General features: G+C 37.7%; 2 protein-coding genes across 2 annotated transcripts; one reads left to right on the forward strand and one right to left on the reverse strand.

Moving 5' to 3' along the window:
- Window positions 1–1,187: 1,187 nt before the first annotated feature.
- LOC133872930 (7-hydroxymethyl chlorophyll a reductase, chloroplastic) lies at window positions 1,188–12,274 on the forward strand. Its single transcript, XM_062310598.1, has 19 exons — window positions 1,188–1,345; window positions 1,453–1,558; window positions 1,701–1,785; window positions 2,284–2,395; window positions 3,583–3,667; window positions 3,796–3,837; window positions 3,982–4,060; window positions 7,316–7,367; window positions 7,465–7,527; window positions 7,990–8,087; window positions 8,854–8,889; window positions 8,974–9,035; window positions 9,660–9,687; window positions 10,568–10,647; window positions 10,844–10,913; window positions 11,000–11,057; window positions 11,531–11,595; window positions 11,680–11,774; window positions 11,853–12,274. The coding sequence occupies exons 1-19, from the start codon at window positions 1,267–1,269 to the stop codon at window positions 11,941–11,943; spliced, it is 1,386 nt and encodes a 461-aa protein (XP_062166582.1). The 5' UTR covers window positions 1,188–1,266; the 3' UTR covers window positions 11,944–12,274.
- Window positions 12,275–14,584: 2,310 nt separating this feature from the next.
- Window positions 14,585–16,630, reverse strand: LOC133872937 (probable indole-3-pyruvate monooxygenase YUCCA7). The gene is made up of 3 exons (XM_062310610.1): window positions 15,956–16,630; window positions 15,111–15,482; window positions 14,585–14,992 (listed from the first exon to the last, which is right to left on the reverse strand). Exons 1-3 carry the CDS (start codon window positions 16,628–16,630, stop codon window positions 14,756–14,758), a joined length of 1,284 nt encoding a protein of 427 aa, XP_062166594.1. The 3' UTR covers window positions 14,585–14,755.
- Window positions 16,631–17,483: the final 853 nt, after the last annotated feature.

Genomic DNA, 17,483 nt, shown 5'->3' on the forward strand with positions numbered 1-17,483 from the left:
CCACTTCCGCTGTTGGTGGTTACTGGTCGACTTTACTGCTCTTGTCCATGGAGAGGCCTTCCTGTGTTGGCGCGTGGACTACACGCGCCATCACAGACGGCTCCCATCCTTGCCGATCCACTGTGTTGTGGTTTTTTCTTGCTTTTGTGTAGTTTTTCTGTTGATTTCCCACACTGTTATGGGTGCTTTTTTGTTTTTGTTATGTGGTTTGGGTTATAGCATCGTGGGCAGATTTCCCACATCCAGATCAGTCTGGTTTGCCTCCTCCCGCTCATGACTGTGGATCCACCGGTATCTTGAAGTTTTTAGATATGATGTTTTTCAACTTAAATCTATCAACTTCAGGAGGTCTCTCCACCATACGTTGCATACCATCGGATTCCCAGCTCTTTCTCCTTCAACCCACCGTCAGCCGCTTCGTCGCCCGGCACTCTCACGCCGGAGCATGCAACCCACGCGCCAGATCTGGACGTCGTGCGTGCTGACTCCCCCTGTTATTTTCCACCTGCGATGCTTTTTGATTCATTTATGCTTTTTGTTTTTTCTTTTCTGTAATTTTTTTTCTTGGGTTCTGGTCTCTGTTGGAGACCCATTCATTGGATATTTTGTTCTGATATTTGTGGTGCCAATTCTCTTTCATATCCAGATCAGTGCCCACCCATCCCTCTTAAAGAGGTTGTTTTGGACCGGGTTGAAGGCCTCTGCATGGGTCATGCCCCTATTCACCACTGATTTGGTCTCTAATCCGCTTTATGCGGACCAAGTTTTGGCTTTGTTCAAGGTAGATAGGGCCGTAACCTTTTTAGTTCTTCTAGAACTGAAAATTCACCATTCCCTCATTGGTTACCATGTTACCTCTACTTTTGGCATTACTTTTTTAGATTTGGGTTTATTGTTGGGGAGCCTACCCCTCTGCTTTTATGTTTGTAACCCATCTTGTTGAATGAAATTCGTACTTAAAAAAAAAAATTATGTACAAAGATTCACGATGGGTCGTTTTAGTTGAATAACATCTGTTTAACGAGATACCAATATGATCGTCTTTTTACTACGAGAAGAATACGACCGTCGTTTGTAGCTCTGACTGCCTGACTGGCTCGATTAAAAAGGCAAGAAAAGACCCAACGACGTCGTAGTTGGTGTATCTAATTTACTGGGAGAATGACGCATGTAGTGTAGAATTTCTTGATCCGACCAAATCCCATATAGCGTGTGGTGCAGAGCCACTCTCACTCTCGGTAGTTCCAGCTCTCTCTCCCCGCAACTATGTCTTCCTTCGTTTCCAACCTCTCTTCGCTTCCTCTGTCAGCCTCCATTGTTTCTTCATCTTCCTCTCCCTCTAAAGGTACCCAAAAGCATCTCTCTCTCTCTGCTCTGTGCGTGTGTATGTTCCTAAGCGTGGGTGCTATATCGGATTTTATCGCATAACTACATGTTTCTTTTGCGGAACAGATGGGAACTCAAAGTCTTCAAAATCAGTGAAGCTCAGAGAGGACTGGAGGAACCGCTCCAAACCCATTCCTCCAGGAGGCACCTACCCGGCCAAAGATCATTGCAGGTTCAACCCCCCCACCCTCCTTGCAAACTTTTTTCTTTCTTTCCTTTTCTTCCCTCCACTACCCTTTTTTTTTTTCATGAGTATATTTTTATCTTAAAGATTATATATATGAGAAACTTTGCTTTGATTAATTTTTGTGCAGTCGTTGCGGGTTGTGTGATACGTATTACATTGCGCATGTGAAGAATGCATGCGCTTTCTTGGGAGATGGAATGTCTAAAATTGAAGTAAGTTTCTTACTTCTTTTTATATCTTCTCTCTTTCTGTCATTTTGCGGCACCACCAAGGAATGGTAATAAGTATTAAGTAGCTGCGTGCCCCTGGAATTCTCGGACTATTTTTGGCTTTAAGGACCTTCACTTTAGACACAATAATTACTAAACGGGTTATGATTTTAGGCTGATGCTATGCCTATTATGACGCAGCCATATGCCTGTTACTTATTTCTTCTTTGATTATCATTTTGGTACTATTTTGATCTCATGCGCCTAAAGCACCATCTTCACTTGCTCTGCGACAATCTTGATACTTAGTAGAATAGTCTTGTCGGTTAATTCTATTGAAATCGAGTTGTTGCTTTATACGCTTGCTTTAGATGTAATAAATACTGCATACCTGCTAATCAAATAAATGCCATATATGTGTGGATGTAGATGTATATAGGAATATTTATCCATTTTTTCTTTTCACTTATTCCCTGTATTGATCTGTTTTCCCCCATTCAGGCCTTGGAACCCATAGTTCATGGTAGAGGGAGGAAATCAAGTTCCTTAGATGAAACTTACTTTGGGGTCTATGAGGAGCTGTTATATGCTCGTAAAGTAGAGCCTGTAAAAGGTAAGTTTTTTTCTGATTCCCTACAATTCTTTTGTCCGTCTTATATTGGGTTTTTCTTGATGGTCTAATAGCTTGCTTGAGACTTCAAGTGTAATGGTTATGACAACTGGTGTACACTAGCTCGTTTGGGGTTTGAATTAATCTGTTATTGTAATTTATATTATACAATAATTGGTATCCATTGCACTTGGAGAATTATTTCTTTCCTATCTTTTAATTTGAAAAGGCAGCATTTCTTTTGCCACCTTTCTCCATTGGTGGTGTCTAGTGACAACCATCTGATAAAAAATAGGGTATCTGTCTATAATTCAAGTAGTTGGTGAAAGATATGTAGTGCTCTAATGAGATCAGCTAGCAGGGATGAAAATTGTGTTGACTTTATGGTTTTTTATCTTTCATGTGGAACGACTGGAACCATATGTTTATTTTATCTATTTATTCCGGTTTCTTTGACCACCCAACATATTTCATTCAAATCTTCTCTAAAATTAAGCCCTTTTTTTTTTCGTTCTTTCTTTCTTTCCTCATTTTTATTTGAATAGTATTAAATTATGAATTTTTAGGGAACTGCACTTTTAGTTCTTGGAATAACAGTAGCCATTCTGTAAGTTTTGCACTTAATCTTTTCGAAGTATCCAAATGATACATCATACATATTTTGTCTCTTTGCAATCTGATGCTATCAAACTAATATCAGCATCATTAACTAGCTTTTATGTTGACACTATTAACATCATTTTCAACCTTTGCTTATGAGGTGCTTACTGTCATCTTTCTGCGACTTGAAAAGATGGAGGGGAGGTGTGTTAGATGGTAAAAGTTTACGAGTGGTCGGACTAATTTAGTATAGTGTCAAGGGTGACTAGTGTTGGTTTCTGTAACCTCATTGGAGGTTTTTGTAATTCACCCTATAAACATAATGCCATCAATTGTTCAAAAAGATATGGATTTTTATGTCAAATATCTTTAATGTTCTGGATCCACTTTAATGCTTCCATAGACTGAGGTATAGGTTTGCCCTTTCTTTGCTTTCTTTTTTTGGTTGAAATTATTGAGACCAACATATCTGCAAATAAAACTATTATCTATAAGTTCCATTTCGGTTTGAGGTAAATTCAGTGGAAATTTTGGAGCCAAATAGTTTATGGTTTAAACTTAAATTTTTGTTTAACTTTCTATAATTGTAGGAGCTCAATGGACAGGGATAGTAACAACTATTGCAATTGAAATGCTTAAATCAGGCATGGTAGAAGCTGTTGTTTGTGTACAGAGGTAGTGCCACAAATTTAATATGATATATGGTAGAATTAATGTAACTTTTTATTGATTGTCAATGCCCTTTTTTAATATGTATTTTTTTTTTATGAACTTCTGTGGTCATGTTATTTTGTTAATCACAGTGATCCAGACGACAGATTCATGCCTAGGCCTGTCCTAGCAAGGTCTGCATCTACTTCTTTTTACTTATACTTGATCTAAGATACTCTCAGTCACTGAATAAATTCAATTGAGAGCTTTTATTTTGCTTGTTTACTTATCTTTTCATCCATAATGTAATGCTTATATTTTGTTTTGGTTTGCAATAGGACACCGGATGAAGTTCTAGCTGCTAAAGGTGTTAAGCCAACATTATCTCCTAATCTGAATACTCTTGCCCTTATTGAGGTGCCTGGTATTTTCTTTAATTAGTGACATAGAAATGCCTCTTTTACTATTTCGTGGTGCTTTTGATTCCCTATGCTTGGTTTCTGCTGCATCTTTGTTAAGAGCACATTGCATTAGATCTTTCTGCGGAAGGAAAGGTTTTAAATCTAAAAAAGCAAATCTTGACTATGACTGGACAATTTTTGTTGACATGCTTAGGTGCACTCTGTATTGACTTGTTTGGGAAAAGACAGGAATCAAAAGAAGGCAAAATTAAACAGGTGGCATTTTAAAAGAACATAGCAGGAAACCAGTTCACGTTCTCTTCCATCCAGTTGGATATAGAGATGCAGTTGAAGTTGAAGATCTTGCTCTTTTAGATGGCTTCAAGGAGCTTCTCTTATAAGATCAGATAACATGTGCATTGAGATGGCACTTCTTCAATCATTAGGCAGCTAGAGCTAACAGCCCTGGCCTTTATAGATAAAATCTCTGTGCCTCTGGCTCTTGGAGATTTGGAACTCCTATTCTCTCTTAGATGGCTAGGACTATCCATGAGGAAGGAGTTGGTGAATACCAATCTGCAAGGCTAAATTCTAATTTCCTTACTTGTCTCTCAAATTGCGGTGCTATGCAAGCATGTGATTCATAAATTGCTTAGGCAACTAGTTGAATGTGATTTAGAAAATGAGATATTATGATCATTTATGTCAATATACATAAGCACATGAGAGATCTGATTGAAAATCTGATGGTGCGTTTGGGTATTGAATTTTTAGAATTAGAATTGAATTCTAATTCTATTTACAAATATCGAGGTAAAGAATTGTGTTTGGGTGTTGAATTTTGAGATTGAAAAATATTATATTTTAATAGTAAGAAATGATTGGAAGTTTAAAAAGTTGTGTATAATGATTGGTATTTTGAAAAGTTGTGTGAAATAATAATTTAAATAATAATAATTTATTATATATTGATTATTTAATTTAAAAAAATAAATAATATTTTTTTAAAAAAATAATTGAAATCAAAATTAAAAATTAAAAAAAAAAAAAAAAAAAAATGAAGGAAGGGGTGGCTGCCGGTTGGCAGCCACCCTTTTGGGGGTGGCTGGGCCACCCCCAGTGGTCGGGGGAGGCCGCGCGGCCACCCCCAAGGGTCGGGGGTGGCCGCGCGGCCACCCCCAGTACTCGGGGGAGGCCGCGCGGCCTTCCCCAAGGGTCGGGGGTGGCCGCGCGGCCACCCCCAGTACTCGGGGGAGGCCGCGCGGCCTTCCCCAAGGGTCGGGGGTGGCCGCGCGGCCACCCCCAGTACTCGAGGGAGGCCGCGCGGCCTCCCCCAAGGGTCGGGGGTGGCCGCGCGGCCACCCCCAGTACTCGAGGGAGGCCGCGCGGCCTCCCCCAAGGGTCGGGGCGCGCGGCCACCCCTTGTACTCGGGGGAGGCCGCGCGGCCTTCCCCAAGGGTCGGGGGTGGCCGCGCGGCCTCCCCCAAGGGGGGTGGCTGCCAGCCGGCAGCCACCCCTCTGTTTTTTTTTTAATTTCTTTTTTTTTTTTTTTTAATTTAAATTATTGATATTTTATTATTTAAATGTGGGACCCACGCGCTTTTTTAGTCAACTTTTCCTGCGCGTGGGTCCCACCATTAATCTGAAAAACAGCATTAAATTTTCTCAAAATTCGGGTCAAATCCGGGTCAAAATCCGGGTTTTATGCGGGTGGGTGGGTTTTTTCTAAAACCCGAGTGGAATAATTATTCCACTCGGTTGCCAAACAGTTCATCAGAAACTTCTAGTTTTCTAAGATTTGATGAACATGACATTTTTGCCTCTATCATACATTCCTTTTGGAAACAAGCATGATGATGAGTGTTAAGCTTGGAATAAGGCAGGAGTTCTCATGAACTTTTGTTTTGACAAGGCTTAAGATCATGCTGACTGTGGTTTTTTTTTTTTTTAAAAAAAAAAAATTAAAAAAATCTACTGTTTTACTACCATATATAGGGGTACTAAGAGCATTCCTAGCAGCTTCCCTTCCCTTCCCAACTATTTTCCCTATGTATAGGGAACAAAAGCACTTTTTGCTTCCCAATCAAAAAAATTCTCACAGCAGCTTCCTTTTACTTTTCCCTATATCAATTAAATATTATTTTTTAATTTTTATTTATTCTTTTTTTTTTCTTCTCTCTTGTTGTCTTCTCGCACAAGATGCAGAGTCCACACCCATGGAATCGACGAAAAATCCCACTCTTCAACTTCTTCAAGCACTTCGGTTCTTTTTTTTCCCCACCACCATCAGCACCTGGTTTTAACTCTATCTCTATCACCGTCGGTTTGTCACTTCCCGTCCGATTGCCCGAAGATCAAATCTCAGTCTAGATCAAAAACCTTGATTTCTCGTTTGATTCGGCCGTGAACTCGAACACGTGATGGTTGCACCGTTGATTCGTGCACCGGCGGGTTCTGGAGCCGTCAGTGAGGGGTCGTGCCTGTGAGGGAATTTCGATCTTGGATTGGGGTTTCAGGTGGCAGTGGAGATCGAAGGTGGGGGTGGTGGATGCCGGATGCGTGTTGTAGAGCGCCAGAGGCGATCGGAGAGACAGAGGAGCAGTGATGCCGTGCGCAGAGAGGAGATAGAAATGGAGAGATGCACAAGGAAATGAGGAGTAGAGATGAGAGATGGCGATGAGAGAGATGAGCAGTGACGGCAGAGAGAGAGAGGAAGAAATGCGCAGAGAGGAGAGAGGAGAGAGGCCTATTTTTTATTATTAAACAATAGAGAGGGAGATGAACAGTTCTTCCCAATGCACTTCTTAGGGAATGGAAAAGGGAAGGGAAGCTGCTGTGATGTGGTTTTTATGACTTTTTTAAAATTTTCCCTAAAATGTAGGGAAGGGAACCCATGTAGAGAAGCTGCTAGTAATGCTCTAAGAGGGTGATTGGGCTTTCATTTCATGTGAGGACTTGCTTCTGCTTAATTTAGATAGTCATTTTAGTGTAGTTTAGACTTTCATTTGTAAAAATTGACTTATTTCATTCCCTTTTGGCAAGACTGATGTTCCTTTTTATTCTTGTGTACGTGTTGGTTAGAGGGTGGATATTGGCTTAATTAATTCCTTTTTGAGAATATTGAAGTTACCTTTTATTTGTGTGTGTGCATGTGCACGCGTCTGACTTGTTTATGATTAGCTTATTATCTAGATGGCAGCTCTTATAAATCTAATTTGTATATTGCTTCAAAAATATATTGACATGAGTATTCATTTTCTACTTATAACAGGCTGCAAGTGTGAAGCGTCTTCTTTTCTGCGGTGTGGGTTGCCAAGTGCAAGGTATGGCTTATACAATGATCTGGAAATTTCTATTTTCAGTTATTTTCTCTGTTGTGACTTGTACCATTGTAATGCAGAGTAATTTCTTAAACTGCAGCGCTAAGATCTGTGGAGCACCACTTGAATTTGGACAAGCTCTATGTATTAGGCACTAATTGTGGTAATTAAAAGCTTTATATTCAGTTTGCTATTTTTTATCTAGCCATAGATTTGAAATACTGGTACTCTTGGCCCCACTAATAATGTAGATATTGCAATGGATATGATATCATGTTATATGCGGTTCAGCTAATTTCAAAGTTCATACATGAGAACACTCTGATAGTCTTTTTTTTTTTTTTTTTTTGGGTCAAATTTGTGTGGTAGAATAGTCAAAATATTATTCTCTTGTACCTTGAAACTAGGTGGTGGAGCACATTTCACTTTTTTTTGGTAAGTAGTTTCACACTTGGATTCTACCATTCCTTAGAATTCCACATCCCTCCTTACACCAACTGGTTTATGTGGGTGACATAAGAAATAATATTTTATGCATGAATTGTAGTTTATAATATTATGTTGTGTGAGTAATTGGAAGTACTTGAACATAATTTGGATTAGTACTAAAAGTTTTATCCAACAGTTGATAATGGAACTCGAGAAGGACTGGATAAGTTTCTAAAGGCCGCAAGTAGTGAACCAGAAACAGTTCTCCATTACGAGTTTATGCAAGACTACAAGGTTTGTGCTGAGAATCCTTTCTGATTTTTTTTTTTTTTTTTTTTTTTTTTTGAGGAGAAGAATCCTTTCTGAATTGAAGATATAATCAAGAATCACTTAGTTACCAGAGGGGCGCATACTTCGCTCACTAGGAGAGACTCAGAGTGTGAGGCAAAGGCCTAATAGGTGTGAGCTTTGGGATATTTGTCTCAAGTTAGTACCTTGAGGCAGTTTCTTTAGGCTTCAAGGCAAGCCCCAAGGTGTATGCCTCAAAAGCTTTTGACATATTCTTGCTATTAATTTTTTACTGTTCGCGGGCTTATTACATACTTCACTCACTAGGAGAGACTCAGAGTGTGAGGCAAAGGCCTAATAGGTGTGAGCACTTTGGGTTATTTGTCTCAAGGTAGTTCCTTGAGGCAGTTTCTTTAGGCTTCAAGGGAAGCCTCAAAATCTTTTAACATATTCTTGCTATTAATTGTTGACCGTACGCGGGTTTATTACTATGTGATTATTTTAGTTTGTAATTATTCTGATAGTTTAATTCAATGGTAATTTTTCCATTTAAAGAGACTGTTACAAATTTAAGTAGGAGATATTTTCTGTTTGATAAGCACTTGATGTTGCTTATGTCTCAAGCGAGATATTGTTACTATTTAAAAATATTAGTATTGAAGTTACTGATTATTTAATCTCCCGTATTGGTAATATTTCACCAATTTGGGTATTTCTTATTGAGTTATCATTGACTGCTGTATTCCCGACGCTTTTTCTTGTACTTTAATAGGTTCATTTGAAGCATTTGGACGGTCATATTGAAGAGGTAAAACAGTCCCTCTATTTCCCATTTGGCCTGAAGTATCACAACCATGCTGCTTCACCCAGTTTTAAATTTTAACTAAAGCAGGTTCCTTATTTCTCTCTACCAGCAAATGATTTGGTTGATGTTATTGCTCCCTCATGCTATAGGTAAATTCCTATTCTTTGTTTCTGTTTTATTTAGAATTCCTTGAAAGTATTAGGCAGAGTTCAATGCAAAAGATAAGTAAATATCCGGAGACCCATGGAAATCATTTGTTTGGAAATGCATATATAAATTTTTTCATCGTTATTTTTGTGAAGGTTGAATTGAATTAGAAAGTGTTAAGTAGCATCCAGGCAATATCAATTATTTAACTGATTCATGATGAATGTCTACTCAAGACAAGCCTACCCTGCAATTCCTAATGGAAAATTTAGTTATTTACACCATTTTCTTATGATAAAAAGATAAATGGAATAATGAACAAAAACAATGATGGTGGACAATCACCGACATAACACATATCTAGGTAGTGCCCGTAGTAAACTTGGATGCTTGCATACGCATAAATTTTCCCAGGCAAGAATATTATTGCCTTAAACTTCTGGTACACCAGGTGTTGGAATTGTTAATCTTGTGGACTCCCCAGAAATTGGTTCAGCCAATAAATTTTGTATTTCTAAGATGTATTTGACAGCTTACAATTATCACAGTTATGTTTACTAATCAAATACATGTTTATTTGACCATTAAAGATTGTTCTTACGAGTCAAATGTTGTTGTGTCTGCAGTTGTTTTGACTACACCAATGCCTTAGCGGTGAGTTTTGTTACTCTTCTTAACAAGTATTCTGTCTCAAGATGCATTATCTCTTGTAACTTTAGAATGCCTGTGACGATTCTTGTGTCTTATTTGTTACTTATACTAACAAAGTGGTCCATAAAGTTTAGAATTTAGCCATCTCCTATTTTGCTTCATATTTGTCTAACTTGCTCTTTGTTAGATTAGAGCAATGTGAGAGGTTTTTAGACATTTTACCGGCTTCAATAAAGACAATGGTCTATTACTATGGCATCTGGGGTGTATTGTTGGTGTTTCGAGTCCTATCATGCCTAGTTCAGTATCCATTTTTTTGCCAAAGTCTTAATCAAATTATGGTGTTTGAAATCATAAATAGATCTCAAATTTTATTTAGGAGAATTCTGAAAACCTTGCTTGCGTGAACAATAAAATAAATGGTCCAAATGGATGTTGGTGATAGTGTGAGACCAATTGGACAGTGTTGGATGATGCAAGCATAGTTTAGATGCTCTTCTACACGTAAAAAGCAAATCATTGTTCATGGTTGTGCACGCCAAATTCCAATGATAATGAATTCAACACAATAAGGTCTTCCTACCCTTTATTGTTCTATTTGTGTTTTACACAATTCCACATCTGTAAATACCTTCCCCTCCGTTCTGTTGAATGTATAATGATGTGAACTCTTACTTTTCCGCCCTCTACTAACACAGCAACATTCTTTAGATGCCTTATAACCTTGTGATAATTAATTAGATTTGCCGGCCTGTCTCGAGAGTCATGGTTACGTGCATGTACTTACAATCAACCTTGGATCTGAACTTTTGTCCTGCAAAGAAGCCACAAAAAAGAACTGTTGTAATTCATTGGTACTATAATGTAGTCTTTCCAACTACAGGATCTGGTGGTTGGCTACATGGGTGTGCCAAAATATTCTGAAATCAGCATGACACAGCATCCACAGTATGTTACAGTAAGGTAATATCATTGCTTTGATTCTCTCCTCTTCTATCTCTGTCTCCATCTCTGTGTGTGTACGCTTGCCCACGTGCATATGTGCATTCTTTTTTTTCATCATTTTGTTCTAGTACAACTTCTAATTCATGATAATTCTACTATATCATTATTTCTATGACAAACTAAGTTCTATATCTGTGTAAAATTCAAATGTTAGAAATGAACGTGGAAGGGAAATGCTCAGTCTGGTGGAAAACCTTCTGGAAATTACTCCTACAATTAGTAGTGTAAAACCCTTTGCTTTGCTCTTTCTGGTTGACTTTAAATACATTGTAGAATAGATAATTTTACTAACATGAAGAGACTACTTCAGGGTGACCGGCGATCATTTGTTACGGAGACTGTTAAGGCAGATGATAATGCTAAGTTAGGTATGTGTTGCATATCTTTGTTATTTCTTTTATTGGTATCTGTAGCACTTGAACCTCAGAGGTATAAGCTCCCTAACTGAGCAAGTTACACATGTTTGGAGGTGCAGGGATGAACTTAGTGCTAGAATGAAAATAATATTGGATTCTGTTCCGAACAAATGCACATTTCATTTATCTAGAAACTGTCCCACTCTCTTTCTAGGAATCACGTTTAAACTCAACTCTGGGGCCCAATTCAGCATAATGTTAATGCCTTGTGGGGTGTATTATGTTAATGGGTTTTTTTTTTTTTTTTCCCACCTTTTGGATAAAAACTACACAAAGGAAATCAAATGTCTGCAACATTCTGAATGTTCTCAAATAAGCTTTTCCTTTTCTCTCTGTACATAAAGAATGGAGCTGATTAAGTTCCTGAGTGAAATGTGCCACTTACTAATATTTTATTGAGCTAATTTCTCTCTTGTTTTTCTCAGGGAGAGGTCCTTCTAAGCCAGCGCCAAAGTTTATTGGAAATTTGATAGCTTTTATCCTAAACTTGGTGAAGTATTTTTCTTTGTGGTTCATTAGGCAAGAAAAGTATCTATATAAAAGTCTCTATTCTTACTTGGTTCTTTTGGTTCAGATTGGCCCCAAGGGCCTGGAATTTGCACGTTACTCACTTGATTACCATACCATCCGGAACTATTTGCACGTAAACCGCGCATGGGGAAAAGAAAGGTAAATTATAATGAACAATGAGCTTTTAGTAGGGCATACTGTGTCATATATTATGTTTGAAGTTTTGAGTACATGCAGAGCTGATAGGCACATGCCTTCTTACGCAAAGAAGATCGTGGGAATGTACAACAAGAACGGTGAAATCAAACAGATGTTGTCCAACAAGTGAATGTATTGGACGGTGAAGGTGGTGAAATCAGGGTGCTTCATGCATGTGAAATCATCTTTTTTCCTTTCTGTAAAGAAGGGACTAATGCCATGTATGATCATGAATTTTTGGCAATGTTCTCTTGGTAACCTAATGTAGATTGATGATCAATGCTTCTTGTCCTCGCAAATTGCGTTTGTCTGTGACAATAACCAGCTGAAAGATTTTGTGTCTGAAATTAGCTTGTTCACAAACCCATCATTTTCCCATATTAGAAAGTTCACCTAAAGGGCAGAAACAGGTGATTATCAGGATAAAAAGAAGGGGGAAGCTTTACTTACCCCTGTTTTTATACGCTTTTGTAATTGTATTATTAAAACTTTCGAAAGTGTCAATGCCAAGTCGCCATGCTTTGAAAGTTTGCAATGTCATATCTTCGTTAAGATGCAATCAGCCATGGAAATAGATTTAACAGATAATGTCAAAATTTTAAAAAATACTCGGTTTTTTTTTTGTTCTTTAGTTTTGTTTAGTTTAGTTTTTATTTTTGTTTTTGTCTTTTTTGTGTTTTTTAAATACCCATGCCGTGGGTCACTAGACCCAGGCCAGTCACGTATAGCTTTTCTATTCTTTCTTCTTTTCTTTTCTTTTTTTCTTTTGGTTTTTATTTTTTAGTCTCTAAGTTTTTAATGAAGGGCAATTTTATATTTTTATTAGTGTTACAAGGGTATAAGGGACATTTTACCTGCATACTGTCTGATTTAACATTAAACTCTAATAATAGGAGTGACTTTGCAAATTTTTAAAAGACGGTAACACGACATTGACATTTATTAAAGTTTAAGAGTATGATTACAAAAGTGCTTAAACATTCGGGGTTAAGTGAAGTTATTCCTAATTTATACAGTTAGGATCAACCAACACATTAAGCATGGGGTTTAACACATGCTTACATGACTTTCTCAAACAAATCTAATCAGCATCATCAAGGATATCGCTATGGATATATATACATACATATTTGAGTGTGTTCATTCACGCTTACCGTCTTTTATGGTGGTCTCAATTCTCCAAATGGGTCAGGTTATTTATTTGACCAATTCCTAGCTCCTTTATGTTAGAATAGTCTTATTTGTTTTTTTTTTTAATTTTCTAGTAATCTCCCATTTCCCCCTTCCCCTCTTTGAATATTAAAAAAAAAAAAAAAAAAGTTGTATATAAGGTAACATTCCAACCTTAGTGTTAGTGAATAGTGAGCGGTAGAGGAATGAATGAAGCTAGGAATGGGGTTTTGGTGAGTTGCAAGGAAAAGATGTGGGTGGCGGCCACCCCATGTGTTTCCTTCTCTTGGTAACAGTGCAGGATTTTATGAGAATTTCAGCACTACTTGAGTGAGCATTGACAATTACAAAGGTACAGTTGTAGAATTCATGTTGCAGACTGGACGACGTCGTACAAAATTCAATCAGTCAATCTTTGCTTCTTTGCTTCAGATTCAAGACACATTGAAGAAAGAGAGCCGCAGAATAGAATGCCCCTATGTAGGACTGAGACCGACTCCATTAACTTTTTGCCTCATTTTCTTCAATTTTTTTATATGAGTTTGTGGCTGTGAACAAATTTTATATGGACCATCAAGTTAGAGCTTTTCTGCATGTTTGAATGAGAGGAATGGGTTCTCATGTGGGTTGTCTTTCACTTCTAAATTTCTTTTCTGTAAGAGGACAAAAGTCTCTGTTCATTTTAGTAGAACATTGGAAAACTATTTCCTGCCAAATCTGATTGGCAAAGGAAATAAATTACGTAAAACTATTTCCTGTCATTATATATGTTTGGATGGGAGAGAGGGATTTGGTTATATGATAGCATGACAGTCGAACACTTTCCTTCAAATACAAGTCATCTCTCTGCTGCGTATCTTCACAAAAATTTGTTCTTTTTATATCAAGTTGTGTTCTTGGAACACCGAATTCACAATTTCCCATATGACTCTCATGTTCAACAAATGAAGCTGTTTTCAAATGCTGTGTTAAAATAATTATTGGATTTGGCAAATTGGAGATTTGAACTTCTTCAATGAAAACAAATGCTGGTATATTTTGAACCCCTAAAAAGCACAAGCAGGTAGTATGCAGCAGTTTTCTTATAACCTCTCACATTTCTTTGAATATAGGGAAAGTCTAAAAAAAAAATCACAAAAAATTACTTGGAGCAACTTACCTATTTCACATCTAAACATTGAGAATGTTGTAGTTCCATTCAATTTATTGGGTAACTCTTTAGCTTTCATATACATTATTTTAACATAAAACATTTTTCTTAACTCTTTTTTTTTTTGTTTTTTATTTAAAATTGTGTTAAAATTTTGTAAAAAATACGAAGGTAAGTAAAAAATTATTATTTTGTAAAGAAATAATATTTTTACTTTTATGGGAAAAGATTATAAACTACTTTAACTTTTATTTAACTTTTATATCGCATCACGAAAAAAAAAAGAAAGTAAAAAACATGTTCTGAAAAACATTGTCAGATGAATTAATGACTGCGTGGACTGAGAGAGGGATTTCCCATTTGAATCGGACTATTAAAATGTGAAACAAATATCTTTAGAATCTGAAAAACAATGCGCCTCATTTTCCTTTTTACAAAAAAGAAACCCAATTATTTTCACATTTTGGGATTTGCTTAGGAAAGGGCTGAAATTTCTGTGCTATATCTTCCTTCCTCTTGTGTTCTAAATTATTTTCTACGCAAACAGATCGCTTTCCAAACCAAAAAGAGACGTACAGAACTGCCCAAAAATCAGTCTTATTTTAGTAATAAGTCCAGGACTTCAGAAATGTGAAATGCATCTCCTATGGAGAGTCCCATTAATATTAATAGATCTCTTTTTCTGCTTTGTTTCTTCTTTCCAGCTCTTGGCAATGTCATGTGCTACACTAATGGCATCCAAAGATGCACCAGACAGGCCTTTCCTTGTGAACCCAACTGCATACAGCCCAGCCTTGCCTTTCCACCCATTTGGAAATGGGTTTTTTGGAATCCCATCTTTGGAAAAGAACTCATTTTCCTGTCCAATACAAACATTCCCAACAACATTAGATTCTGCTCATAAGTTAGACAATGAAGCCACCAAACAAATCCAATAGAGACTAATATGGGAACTATTTAGTGTTCAATTCCCTTACCTTTAGCCAGGAAGGAACATTGCTGCGATACCCAGTCGCCAGAATAACAGAATCAATCTTCAAATGCTCTCCATTAGGAAGTTCAACTCTGCCGGGGTAGAACCTTTTGATTCCACCGACAACCTTTATCTCACCAGATCTAATTTTCTGCAACGCGCCAATGTCCAGCACAGGAGTCTTTCCTGTGGTGTTCTTGAGCTGTAAAGGACCCATCGACGGCCTTCTCAGACCATATTTTTCAACATTTCCGAGACTCAACCGCGCAAGAATCAGCAATATCTTATCGACAAGCCAAAGTGGCAGCCATTTCATTAAGAAAAATGCTACTTCAAAAGTTGATTTTCCAAGAACTTCCCTTGGCAAGATATGAACCTGTGGGCCAAAATAAAATTAACCCAATTATAATCGATCTGAACAAAAGAAAATAGGAGTGGTTGTAGAATAACCATATTTAATGGAAGATTAATGCTATTTTGTATATATACTGCTATACGACAGTCATGTAATTGAGACGATGTGACAGTAAAAATCAAATACATTTGGATCAACAAGTTGAACTTGTAAAAAAAGAAAAAACAATGACTAATTTTTACTATTACATCATCATTTTATTGTACGGTAATCATATAACAATTAATTATTAAATATCATAAATCTTAATGAAATTTCTTTTCGAGTAATACTACATGCTCCATTTCCCATCCCATTGGGCTTAGTGCTTACATCAGCCTTTATTAAAAAGCAAAAAGAAATTTAACGACCGACGAGTACTACCATATTAATTCAATAAATTAATAGTGAGATGAGAGTTAGAGTATTTAGAATTACTGGTTTCTTTTACTTACCGGGCCTCGAGCAACCATTGATGGTTCTGCATTGTAGTTGCAAAGATCAAGGGAGACTTCCATGCCTGAATTCCCACAACCAACAACTAATACACGCTTCCCACTATAACTCTCGCCGGATTTGTAGTCACAAGCATGCATGACGTCGCCACCAAACTCTTCCAAGCCTTCAAACTCCGGCACCACTTTCTCTGCATTCTCACCGGTGGCCACCACGAGCCACCGGCAAATGTACTCAACTTGATCGCCAGGGTTTGAACTGCTTTCTCTAGTGGTTTGGACCCTCCACAAACCAAAAGTTTCGTCATACTTAGCTGACTGCACTGTCTCATTGAAACATGGGCTTATGTCGAAGTGTTCCGCGTAGGATTCCAGGTAGTCGATAAACTGATATTTTGTGGGATATTCCGGGAACTCCTCCGGGAATGGAAAGTTGGGTAGTTGACAAAATTGCTTGGGGAGATGAAGCTTGAGGCGATCATACGTGCGGTTTTGCCATAGAGAGGCAATGCAGTTGGCTCGTTCGAGGATAATGAACGGCACGCCTTGTTCTTTAAGGCAAGCACCAACGGCTAAACCTGATGGGCCGGCCCCGACTATGACCGGTCCGTTCACCCATATGCATCGACGGGAAACAAAGTCGCCGTGATCAGAAGCCTGAACCATTGGTAGCATATTAATGAGACAAGTGCTCGGCATCATGCAGTACTATATATGTAATTTATGTGGGTTTTGGGATCGGAGAGATCGATGGTTGGTGAAAGTTAATGGTATAGCTAGCTAGGCTAAGTAGTAATAGAAAAGAAGACAAGAGACTCTGTTTACCAAATGAAGGAAATAGTTTGATCTATGTGGAAAGCTATAGAGATGCGACAAAGAGGAGTGGAGAAGGGGAATAAAATGTAATTTGTTTGAAGTTATGTGTGGAGGGGGAAAGAGGGATGGAGAGATTTAAATAGGGAGGGGTCATAGCCATGAGAGCAGCATGTGATTGGGATTTGAAAATGATATAAGTCCTTCTCAAATGATAAGCTTGTGGCCGCCTTCTTTTGTTTACTACATTCAACTTTACCTAAACTACTAATTCATTCTTTTTTAAAAATAAATAAAAAAAATTTCCCAATCATGTCATTTAAGGGTCCTCCAAATTTTGGAAGCTATATTCATACCCATGAACCTTAATTAGAGGGTCTTGTTTTGGTCAACCCCGGCCAATTTAGCTTATTGTGACCACCAAACCTACTATCAATATATATATCCTACTTGATCATCTGTGTCCTATTTGGTACAGTGGCTTCCAGTGAGCACATGGTTGAGCAGCTTCTTTTCAAGGGTTGGTTCCTTCAAAGATAAAAGCCCCTATAATCCTAGCTAGCTCCAGAAATCCAAGCCTGCCTTTGTCCAACCATTTTGTCTGCCCCAGTTTGAATAATACAATTGTCAAAATTCAATTTGAATACGTACGTTGCCACATCCAACCAACTTAATTTGATTGCATGCAACTTTTCAATGTCCTGAAATTCAAAAA

Source organism: Alnus glutinosa, chromosome 1, assembly GCF_958979055.1.
Source record: "Alnus glutinosa chromosome 1, dhAlnGlut1.1, whole genome shotgun sequence".
NCBI lineage: Eukaryota > Viridiplantae > Streptophyta > Magnoliopsida > Fagales > Betulaceae > Alnus > Alnus glutinosa.

What these genes read in the sequence shown, in the direction of transcription:
- LOC133872930 (XM_062310598.1), top strand. Translation starts at nt 1,267, where the DNA reads ATGTCTTCCTTCGTTTCCAACCTCTCTTCGCTTCCTCTGTCAGCCTCC. An exon ending in GCTGTTGTTTGTGTACAGAG is followed by an intron (nt 3,668 to 3,795) that starts GTAGTGCCACAA and finishes TGTTAATCACAG; the next exon opens with TGATCCAGACGACAGATTCA. An exon ending in AGTTTATGCAAGACTACAAG is followed by an intron (nt 8,088 to 8,853) that starts GTTTGTGCTGAG and finishes GTACTTTAATAG; the next exon opens with GTTCATTTGAAGCATTTGGA.
- LOC133872937 (XM_062310610.1), bottom strand. Translation starts at nt 16,630, where the DNA reads ATGCTACCAATGGTTCAGGCTTCTGATCACGGCGACTTTGTTTCCCGT. An exon ending in CAATGGTTGCTCGAGGCCCG is followed by an intron (nt 15,483 to 15,955) that starts GTAAGTAAAAGA and finishes TTTGGCCCACAG; the next exon opens with GTTCATATCTTGCCAAGGGA. An exon ending in ATGTTCCTTCCTGGCTAAAG is followed by an intron (nt 14,993 to 15,110) that starts GTAAGGGAATTG and finishes TGTATTGGACAG; the next exon opens with GAAAATGAGTTCTTTTCCAA.